The sequence below is a fragment of the Simochromis diagramma genome, unplaced genomic scaffold, assembly GCF_900408965.1.
Source record: "Simochromis diagramma unplaced genomic scaffold, fSimDia1.1 OVJJ01000293.1, whole genome shotgun sequence".
Lineage (NCBI taxonomy): Eukaryota > Metazoa > Chordata > Actinopteri > Cichliformes > Cichlidae > Simochromis > Simochromis diagramma.
This window is the reverse complement of record NW_024386801.1, coordinates 287,745-299,380: the sequence shown is the minus strand read 5'-3', so window position 1 is coordinate 299,380 and position 11,636 is coordinate 287,745. Positions and strand designations below refer to the sequence as shown.

Sequence of the window (11,636 nt, the reverse complement as noted above, 5' to 3'; positions counted from 1 at the left end):
TTAATGGGTGGTATGATGATCTCTTTTATGATCCAAACCTTCCAAAAAGTTCAACTTTTGTCTCATCAGTCCTTTTTTTCTCTCCAAATGTGGTGAGATGACTCTTGTTTTACTTTTGATCAGCAACGGGTGGTCACCGATCTTAACTAGGGCCTGCATTTCACCACTATTCCAAGTTTTCTCCATTTGTAGATAATGACTCTCATTAGCCAAGGGAATTAGAGAATGATTTTTTTATTTATTTTATTTTATTTTATTTTATTGTATATACAGAGGGACGTGTAAGTTTGCATAGCGTTTTTTTACTCCTTAATAAAATATTAATCATTCAAACACTGATTTTGTTGAATTTACTACTAAGAAATCAGGAAGGGATTAAAAAAAATTTCACACGACTATAAACGTCAGCTTGGACTTTGTATAAGAGGCTTGTCTAAGTTGGTGGTAAACCAAAACATTCAAATGAACAATCTGCAGTGTACAAAACCAGCATGCCGACAGAAAAGGAGAAGTACACCACGCCTTTCCCTAATGTTTTCAACCACATGATCTTTTTTAGCAGATAAACATTTGAATTTGGTCAGCTGCCATGAAGAGTCAAATGATAAATACTAGAATATGAATCACTGATACGTGTACAAGCGCGTTTAATATATAAAAAACACAAGATTGTACATTTAATATGCAGACTAAAAATATGTCGAATGAATCCGGTGAGCGCTGTGTGCAGTCTGTGGGGCAACTTATGTTATTTATTTATATAACATATATGAAGATATTTGTGTGTGTGTAGTTTTAAAGGACTTCTTAATTCTAAATCATTCTAAATACTCTACTATCCTAGAAAGTAATTGCCCGCGCGCACGCAAACTAGCGTAGGCGTGTACGTGCTTTGACGCGTGCGTGTGTTTTCTTCAAGTTTGAGTCAGTAAGGGTGCGTCTGAAACTAGCACTACTACATTAATCCGGAAAAACTCAGTGTTGTAGCTGTAAACGAAAATAACAGCGAAAGGAATTTGCAAATTAACCTTTAATTGCGAACAATAGAACGGCGCACTAGAAACAATGTAATGACTTTACAAGTCTTGGCGCTGTCGCTTTATTCCACGCTCTTTGACGATGGAGTTTTCGCAGACACTCCCTTGAATGATTGAACCGTCCCGTCATACCTCGCGTGGCCAACGGCTCTCCGCCGACTGTTCGCTCATTGAATTACCGTGTTCAGCCTGCTCGGCTTGATTTGGGGCAATAAATTGGAGAAACGCGGGTTACACCAGCACATTTGAACGCCGTCGTGCTATCCCGGCCTTCTGCTTATCTGACTGGGCGTGCTTTCCTGGGCTCGCTGGCTGGATTTGGTCGGGGAGGCAGGGGGAAGTACGGAGCTGGTCCCGAGTGATGATGGAGCTGGAGTCGGCCAGTAACAGAGGCGACCTGGTAGCTGTGGGGGACTCGCTGCAGCCGCAGACCCCGAGCAGGCACGAAAAGAGCCTGGGGCTGCTCACGACCAAGTTTGTGACTTTACTACAGGAGGCGAAGGACGGGGTGCTGGACCTAAAAGCTGTGAGCATGCAACCCGGGGTCTTTGTTGTTAGCTAGCACATGTCATTTGGAGCCTGTCCGCTGTCGTTACACTTTCGCTAGCTGGTTAGCCTAGCCTAGCTGTATGACAGGCTAATTCGAACGGTTTTCTTTCGTGGCACTGCAGTTTCAATACACCCGGGTTACTTTCAAACGCAACTTAAATGTTGCTTTCAAGTTTTTAGCTAGAGAACTGAGCAAAGACAACAAGTGAACTTTGAGAACACCGGTCAACTTTTCAGACTCTGCCCCCTGCAGATTCAAAGTTTAAAAAGTGGGTCAGCTTTTGTCGCCTTCTTTTGACTCGACCCTGCTGCATCTTCACACATGAACAAATTTTCTCTGATTGATAACGTCTTTGTCACTTAACGACATGCATTCACTGTGTTAGTTTCCCCGCAGCTACTCGGAGAGCATGTGTCCTAAAGGACAGTGCATTCAGTCACCATCCTTGTTATAAGCGCTTCTGATATTACATAATGAGCTGCTTTTAGATTAACCATAAGTAACTGGGTACTTGATAATTGTGCTCTTCTGTACTTATAAATAGAACTACAGTCTGAAAAGTCTAATATTGTACCATTTATACTATTTGGCTTCAAAGTCGTAAAGTTTAAAACGTGTTTTTAAAGTGAAAACCAAACTTCTCAGCTTGTGTTATAAATAGAAGCCTTTCACCAAACTGCCATTCATGTTTTCTTAAACCAGTGAACCAGAAGGCAGCCTGACCAGCCAAGCATTACTTGGACTGTATCACAGTGGCTGCTGGGTCTTAGCAGATAGATTGGCTTCATAGCTTTTGACACTCGCAGCAGCACTGTGCAATGCTGATAAAGTGCCAACCCCCCTTTCCCCCTCCCTGTCTCCTCAACTTTAATTTTCACCAGTTTATTAGAATAGAATGGAATAAAATAGCCCTTTTATTGTCATTGTACATTTACAACAAAATTCTGTATATGTTAGTAAAGACATCAGGAATAAATGGCAAACAGAAGAGATGTATACAGTCTATAAATAAAACAATAGAAAGGCACACAATGGAGAGCAAAGTGCTTGGAGGTAGTGCAAAAATGCTATGATAATGAAGCAAATTTACTGATTCATTCTGTAGTTGTGTAGTTATACTCTGTAACTTTCACACAACAAAGGACTTTTTTTCTTCATTTTTCCAGGGATCCTGTTATTGAGATATGGAGCCATTACGAAAAAACTGACAGAAATTAGTTTGGTGCCAAAAAACAATTTTCTCCCCTGATTTTTAGGCTGAAAATAAATAAATAAAATAATTGAAAGGCCATTTGCGTGTTGCAGGGTGAAGCATTTTATGTTGGGAATGTATATGAATTTATGTTACGTGAATTTTCAAATAGAGCTGTCATTAAGGAACTTCCATGAGTCCACTTTAGCCACAGGCCCTGACGATAACGCGTGGGCTTACAGTATCAGCACTTGCCATATGGTTAATGTTAGCATGTTGCACATCAGATGATTTGGGCTAGAAAGGAAGGAAGTTAAAATTGTGCCACCATTTTTGGTGTGACTTTAAAAGTTTTTTGTTGCAGGGCACCTGTTGGCCTAGATACCACAGTCCCTGTCTATGCGTTAGCTACATAAGTGCTGTCGTCTGTGTTTTAAATGAATTTTTCTTGTCTTTCAGGCGGCAGACACCTTGGCTGTGCGTCAGAAACGGCGTATCTATGACATCACTAACGTGCTGGAAGGTATTGGGCTGATAGAGAAGAAGTCCAAAAATAGTATTCAATGGAAGTAAGTCCACATTTCATTTTGTTCTTCAAGCGATTGACAGGGCTTTCATGACAGAAGGATGATGTGCTTAGGTAATGATGGTACAAGCTATTTGAAACCATAAATGTTTTGCAAGAACTTGCATCACTCCCAAACCTTCCACTCTGCACAAGAGGCACGTGCTACAGATGCAGAGAGAGGCGGGGCAGTAGGTGAGAACCTGCGGACTGTGGTGCCTGTTGGTGTTATTCTTTGCATGTTTGCGTTTCATGGAAGACGCTCTCATGGCTTTAGCTTCGTGGTAACGGGACAGGAATGACTAATGAACTGAAGAGTGCACATTCAGACTCTCAGTTGGCATAACTCATGAGGGCTGTAGGACTGACCACAGACCATATGCACTATAAATGCCACCTGAGTTACAATAACACCGCCTGAATAATAGAAAGACCCCGTCTACCGTAGCTGCAACTTCTAGGATAGCCCCACATATGTAAGCTGATAATATACATTAACATTTCATTTTACTGAGGAGAGAAAAGAATATCAAAGCTTTAATTACGCATAAGTAAACTTCCTGAAATTTTCAAATCTTTCAGGTTCGGGCAAATTAATGTGAATCTGAGAGTCCAGGCTCTAATAAAAAACATGATCAGTGGCCAAGAGTTTTGTGTGTGCATGAAGGCGTCTTTATCTCCTCTCTGTACATAAACATGCTATTACCGTTGTGTTTTAGGGGTGTTGGTCCAGGGTGCAACACCAGAGAGATAGCCGATAAGCTGATTGATCTGAAGGCGGAGCTCGATGACCTGGCCCTTCGGGAACACGAGCTGGACCAGCAGAGAGTCTGGGTCCAGCAAAGCATCAAGAACGTGACAGATGACTCCAACAACAGCCCATATCCTTCACTGCACAGTCTGTGGGTTTTAGCTGGAAGTGGTCTGTCCTGTGGTCAGGGATGCTTTAACACGATGGCTTTATTGCTCTTGAAGCTGCTTGTTAGATTGTACATTCATTTTGTGTTTTCTAGTATTTAATTAGAGCAGTGTCAGATCTAGTGCATACCTGTGTGAGAGAACTAGTGGGTACTGCAAGGCAGGTTTATTTCTATAGCACAATTCAGCAACAAGGTGATTCAAAGTGCTTTACAGAGACATTGAAAACAAAAACAAATAAAAAGCAAAAAACAGCAGATAAAATCAGTAGTAAAATGTAGGTTTTGAAATTTAAGCTTAAAAGTGTGGATTTGGTGCTTTATTCAAATGCAGCTGAGAACAGGTGAGTCTTCAACCTGGATTTAAATAAACTGAGTGTTTCAGCTGATCTGAGGCTTTCTGGGAGTTTGTTCCAGATATAAGGAGCATAAAAGCTGAATGCAGCTTCTCCGTGTCTGGTTCTGACTCTGGGAACTGATAAAAGACCGGATCCAGATGACCTGAGGGATCTGGAAGGTTCATACTGGGTCAGGAGGTCACTGATGTATTTTGGTCCTAAACCATTCAGAGCTTTATAGACCAGCATCAGGACTTTAAAGTCTATCCTCTGACGGACAGGCAGCCAGTGTAAGGACCTCAGAGCTGGACTGATGTGGTCCACTTTTTTGGTCTTAGTGAGGACTCGAGCAGCAGAGTTCTGAATGAGCTGTAGTTGTCTGACTGATGTTTTAGGTAGACCTGTAAAGATGCTGTTACAGTAATCAAGCCTGCTAAAGATGAATGCATGGACTAGTTTTTCCAGGTCCTGTTGAGACATCAGATCTTGGATCCTTGAAATATTCTTGAGGTGATAGTAAGCTGACTTTGTTATTGTCTTAATGTGTTTTTCTAAGTTTAGGTCTGCATCCATCACTACACCCACATTTCTCGCCTGGTTTGTGGTTTTTAGGTGTTGAAGATTGAAGTTCTCTGGTGACCTGTAATCGTTTTTCTTTGGCGCCAAAGACTATTACCTCAGTTTTGTTTTTGTTTAGCTGGAGAAAATTGTGGCACAACCAGTCATTGATTTCCTCAATGCATTTACCAAGAGCCTGTACAGGGCCTCGGTCTCCTGGTGACATTGTGATATATATTTGTGTGTCATCTGCATAACTGTGGTAGTTTATTTTGTTGTTCTTTATAATGCTGCAGGTTCATAAATGTTACTCTGAGCAATGCCAAAGATCTGGCTTGATTCAGCTGTGGGTATTGGCATACACTGCCAGTCAAAAGTTTGGGCACCGCTTATCATTAATGGTTTTTCTTTATTTTTATTTACATTGTAGATTCTGACTGAAAGCATCAAAACTATGAATGAACACCTTGGAATTAAGTACTAAAGGAAAGAAGTGTGAACTAACTCAGAACATGTTTTATATTTCAGATCCTTCCTAACAGCCCTTTGCTTTGCTCACTCTTGGCCTTCTCTCCGTGAGCTTCATCAGGTCGTCACCTGAAATGGTTTCCAGCAGTCTTGAAGGAGTTCACAGAGATGCTGAGCACTTGTTGGTCCTTTGCCTTCCTCTGCGCTCCATCTCATCCCAAACCATCTCCACTGGGTTTAGGTGACTATGGAGGCCAGGCCATCTGACACATCACTGCATCTCTCTCCTTCTTAGTCAAATAGCCCAGACACAGCCTGGAGGTGTGTTTGGGGTCATTGCTCTGTTAAAAATAAATGATGGGATGGCATGTTGCTGCAGGATGCTGTGGTAGCCATGCTGGCTCAGTGTGCCTTCAGTTTTGAATAAATCCCCAACAGTGTCACCAGCAAAGCCCCCCCACACCATCACACCTCCTCCTTCATGCTCCACCTTTGCACCAAGTGACTCACGGACCGATACCGGTCCGTGACCCGGGGGTTGGGTACCGCTGGTCTAACGTCCAGTCCTTGTGTTTCTTGGCCCAAACAAATCTCTTCTGCTTGTTGCTTTTCCTTAGTCGTGGTTTCTCAGCAGCTATTTGACCATAAAGGCCTGATTCACACAGTCTGCTCTGAACATGTAGAGATGTGTCTGCTACTGGAGCTCTGTGCGGCATCTATCTGGGCTCTAATCTGAGCTGCTGTTAATGATTTCTGAGGCTGGTGACTCGGATGAATGTATCCTCAGCAGCAGATGTGACTCTTGGTCTTCCTTTCCTGGGGCGTCCTCATGTCAGACAGTTTGATCGTAGTCTTGATGGTTTTGGGGGACACATTCAGAGTTTTAGTGTTTCCTGGACTGACTGACCTTCAGTTCTTAAAGTAATGATGGGCTGTTGTTTCTCTTTACTTAGCTGATTGGGTCTTGTCATAATATGAATCCTAACAGTTTTCAAATAGGGCTGTCAGCTGTGCACAACACACCTGATGGTCCCAACCCCATGAAGAAGGCAACAAATTCCACAAATGATCGCTGACAGGCACACCTGTGGAGTGAAACCATCTCAGGTGACGACATCATGAAGCTCGTTGAGAGAAGGCCGAGTGTTTGCAGCGCTGTCAACAAAGCAAAGGGCGGCTGCTTGCAGGAATCTAAAATATAAGACACATTTAGAGTTATTTATCAGCTTTTCCTTTGCTACATAATTCCATAAGTCTTGCTTCATATATTTGATGTCTTCAGTATTTATATAAAATGTAGGAAGTAGTAAAAATAAACAAAAATTATTAAATGAGAAGGCGTGTCCAAACCTTGGACTGGTAGGTTGGACTACAGTCGGACTCGTGTCTGCATTGCACAGTGAGCTGCAGCATAATGAAAGACATCCATAACCCTCTATATTAGTGTTCAAAGGTCTTCAGAGAGTATGAATTACAGGTGAAGCATTTCTTCCGTGGTCCAAGACGGAGACTTTTAATGTCTGAGGAAATTCTCCTAATGATGTCACAAGGTGTTCCGGGACTTTCTGAGGGCGTCTAATAAATATGCAGTTTAGTTACAGATGTAAGGGTTTTTCTTTCAAGCTTAAACTTGAACTCTGTCAAATACTCATTAAATGTCTGTCAGTCATTGTTAGTGTTTGTGTACGAAGGTGTGCTGTTGAGAACACGTGAGTTTGTGTGCCAGATGTGGTTGCTGCTGCACTTAACACATTCATACTATGGCCTATGTAAAGCACGAAGATCTCTGTGGAGCATTTAAAGGTAATTGTTTCGCACGCTTGGATTTGCAGGCATTTCGCTCTTTCACTCAAAAGCAACTGTTCTCACTCGCCACCTCCTTCCACAGGTGACACTCTCCTCGCCATCCGTGCTCCAATAGGCACACAGCTAGAGGTGCCCATACCAGAATCTGTAAGTGACGTCTGTAGTGGATTTTCCTCTCTCGGGTCCGGTTGTTGTTTCGCTCACGTCTCCGACTGTGCGTGTGTGCAGGTTCTCAACGGACAGCGAAAATACCAGATCCGTCTTAAAAGTACATCTGGTCCCATTGAAGTTTTATTGGTCAATAAAGACCCCTCCAGTGCCTCTCCCGTTGTTTTGCCCGTTCCTCCTCCAGATGACGTCCTACAGAACCTCCCAGCTCCAACACCTACCTCCCAGTTGCCCACTGCCACCACACAGGTCCATTTTCTCTTTGTTTAGTGAGTCTGAAGTGCCAATAATAAGAACAGTGATCTTATACTAGAGTACTGGACCACCTTTGTTTGTTTCCTCTGCAGGTCCCTAAAACAGCTGTTGCTCCTCCCACAAAAACAGCTCCTATCACATCGGCCATCCAGACAGCAACGGGTAAGGAGAATCGAGTAATCTTTTAATTGTCCCACACGGGGAAAATTGGTTGTAACAAATGGCGCCTGGAACGTTTTCTCTCAACACCCACACTGTTTCCTATCGTGGTTCACATTTTGTCCAACATTATGTCAAACTGTGTTTTTGTTGTGTGATTCTTGCCTTTATCTCAGAGGTGACAGCCACCACAGCGCTCAGCCCAACAACCGAAACGCCCGCTGCAGTTACTCAGCAGCTGCAGTCGTCCGCCTCTCTGGACGGTCCCACGTCGTCTTCTGCCTCTGCAGGATTCGAACCAATGAAGTCAGGTCCATCTGAGTGTGAGTGTTACCCCTGTTCTGCCATTTTGGTGTAATAAAGGCTTGGTTACAGTTGCCTGCAACACTGTTTTGTTTTTATTATTATTATTTATTTTTTGTCTTTTCTCTGTAGTGCTGGACTTCTCTGAAATGTTTGACCCAACAAAAGGTAAACTTCTCCTGAGCTTACGTAGCTACATTATTGGTTGCTGTACATTGAACGAGTGTTTGGGAAATATTTACCAGATCGTGACGTTCTGGCTTCTTGCAGAAGTTGACGTTTCCTTAGGAACGTTTCTGCTGATGCAGGCCACTTGTCTTCATTCTCCTGCAGACTTGGTGCTTTAAAAATGTCTCTTGATTTTATTGTTCCTCTGACAGAGATCATGAGTGGTGACCTGCTGGAGGACTTGATGTCATCAGAAGGTATGTTTGCCTACAGACGAGCTGGGATATTTGTATTTTTCAGGTATTCCCAGAAAGATTCCAAAGTGGAGCGTTTGTGCAGGAAAATCTTAGCCCGAACGTGTTTGGGCTCATTTGGACGAAAGCATCATTTATCCCTCGAGAACCAGTTGAGCTCAACTGTTGACATGACTCTACAATTATCTGCGTTCTGTTTGGAATTGAATGTCGAGCTGTTGGAGAAGAAGGAAATCGCAGTGAAGGATTTTTGGAAAAAATGATTTGCTTGTGTATTTCTAATTTATACCACGCTGTAAGGTGCCTGATCTCAGTTCTCTATAATAGGTCTCATGTGTTTCTCTCTTTCACCCCCAGTGTTCTCTCCTCTCCTTCGCCTGTCACCTCCACCCAGTGACCACGACTACATATACAACCTGGACGAGACAGAAGGTCTGTGTGACCTGTTTGACGTCCCCATTCTCAACCTCTGACCTCCGAGATTGTCGTCAGAGCAGGAAACAGTTGGCCCAAATATAATCTACCCTCATTTTATCCGAGTTTTGCCCCTCCCTCTCTGTGACGGTGGAGGCGGGAGGAGGTGCAGGAAAGCCATCCCCATCTGAGGAGCATTTAAGGGCACCTCTGCACTGACACGATGAGCTCCAGCTGAGCTCTGATAGCAGCTCCACGTGCCGCCTCCTGAAGAAACACAGGCGAGAACAAAACGTTTTACTTACCGATTTTCCAAGGAAAAAAGAGTCGGAATTATATTTTTGGGGGATTTTTATGTATCATGAGGGGTCACGTTTGTGTATCGGCTTCCCGCGTGCTTGTGAGCAAGAGCGCGTGGGCACACTTGATGCGAGTGTGCTTGTGTGTCTGTGAGTGTGTTTTTGTATAGACCGATCTCTTAAGTCAGAAGTCTCCGGGATTTAAGAGAAACCTTTTACTATCAGGTTAAAAGTCATGGCACGCTAAGTTCATGCATGACTTCACTGAGTCCAAACAGAGCTGGTTAAAATGCACTGTCCTCATGTACATAGAGAATATATATTTTGTATTACCAGCGCATTAAAACTTCAGAGAAATCATTTGCAGGTAAACCAAGTCGCCACACTCAGTTAATCATACCATGTAATCTTATATGAACTGCTTTCTTTAGCATAATGGGACATTTTCAAATCCTTCAGAGTTCGAGTGTTTTTTGTACCAGTTTCATGATCTTAATGCAAAACTAAGCCTATTTAAATTTGTGATACAAGGAATCATGGACCAAAAAACATCATTTAATTAAACGGTAAAACTTGGTGCTTGCTAAAATCAAAAATCTTCTGTAAACTTCGCTGTAAAACTGACTTCAAGCTGGTACTAGTGCTTCTAAACTTGCAATTTTCTCCTTTTTTAAGAAAATCGGGCTCACTTTAGTCATTAACTCCTGTTTGTCAGAGGACAAACTCCCCTCTCCTTCCAAAATGACTTCTTTCACTCATAACGTATGTATATGAATGCCATCATTTGTATGTAAAAGGCATTTTTGATGTACTTTTTTATTGCTGCAGTGAAACGTGTATTTCTTGAATTATCCTTTTTTTAAGTGTATATGTGGCACAGATCCCTTTTTCTGTAGTTTTAATGGTTTTTGTTGTAAGCAGAAAATCTGCCCATCACTCTAAATGACACCTTTCACCTTAGTTTATTCTCTCTGCGCAAAGGACACGTAAGTGCTTTCTTCTGTAAAATCATTTCATTGTGTAACATCCTGTTTTACCCTGGAAGACGTGTGTTTGTACAGTATGTACTGTGTATATCTCCCTCTACTGCTTGTATAGAATAGCATTTATTTTTTATACCAGCTAGATATATTATTACAGGATTCTTGCCACTGATTCGGAGCTACTCAAGAAATTTATCGACAAAACCTGCTTCAGCAAAGCATCCTTTCCCGTCGTTGCACTTTTGACGTCACTGTGGACAGACTGGTTGCTACTCATCCTCTCTTCGGTCGATATCCAGTTTTTGTGTTTTTGGAAGTGTCGTGAGCCGCCGGGGTTCCAGCAGTGGTCGCTGAACAAATTGTATCCATGTAAGACTCGAGTATGCAGTCAGTTTTTAACAGGATCACAATTGCTAAGCTGTAGTTGCATCAAATGGAACACAATAAACACTTAAATATTATTTGCATGTTTTTGAGTGGCTTGTTACTTACTGGTCGTTTCTTACAGTACACACTTGATTTCATTCCAACTGTAACTGGTAACCTGATTATGAGGAACTGTTGAAGGATAAAAGTAAGTAAGCTCTCAGACCTTAGACTCTACTGGTCAACACATAGTGGACCATCTGCGTAGAGTATCCTTCTATTATGTATCTGCCATATGGCCTTTAAAGCTTCTGCACATTGTGATGAAAGTAGAGAAACTGTGAGTCATAGCAGCCATTTGATAAACATACATCCCATTTTATGAGCTTCCTGTTGGCTCTCACTCCCGGTTATCTTCCTCCTCGCATTTTGTGTCAATTTTACTGTCATCTGTAAACAAAGGCAGAAAATCTGTGGGGAAAGTATTTCGCATATAAGGGGAACATAATCAATATCTTGATAGCACTTTAGCAGGACAGGAAGGTCTTTCTGCTTCCCTTTTTTCTGACATTAATCCTGATACAAACAGAAGTCTTTCTGCTGGACAATGAGGCGACAGCAGGGGGCGGCTGTAACCAGCTGTACGCCACCGGAACTTTGAATTCAATTTTATGTGCTAGTGAAGAAATGTGAAAGAAATATGATAGAAGTCACCATAAGCAGCAACGACACCTCCGGTATGTATGTCGTTTTTGTTTCAAAGTAAAAGCACTGTATCGCTCGAAAGAAAAAACTGTGACGGTCAAAGGTTTCCTGCATGGACAATAAAGTAGCAA

General features: G+C 42.4%; 1 protein-coding gene across 1 annotated transcript; it reads left to right on the top strand.

The window, feature by feature from the left end:
* Nucleotides 1-964: 964 nt before the first annotated feature.
* On the top strand, nucleotides 965-10,895 carry e2f4 (E2F transcription factor 4). The gene is made up of 11 exons (XM_040024956.1): nucleotides 965-1,563; nucleotides 3,239-3,348; nucleotides 4,064-4,225; nucleotides 7,385-7,428; nucleotides 7,514-7,578; nucleotides 7,660-7,848; nucleotides 7,947-8,016; nucleotides 8,190-8,336; nucleotides 8,449-8,484; nucleotides 8,697-8,741; nucleotides 9,096-10,895. The coding sequence occupies exons 1-11, from the start codon at nucleotides 1,399-1,401 to the stop codon at nucleotides 9,209-9,211; spliced, it is 1,149 nt and encodes a 382-aa protein (XP_039880890.1). The 5' UTR covers nucleotides 965-1,398; the 3' UTR covers nucleotides 9,212-10,895.
* The last annotated feature ends 741 nt before the right edge of the window (nucleotides 10,896-11,636 follow it).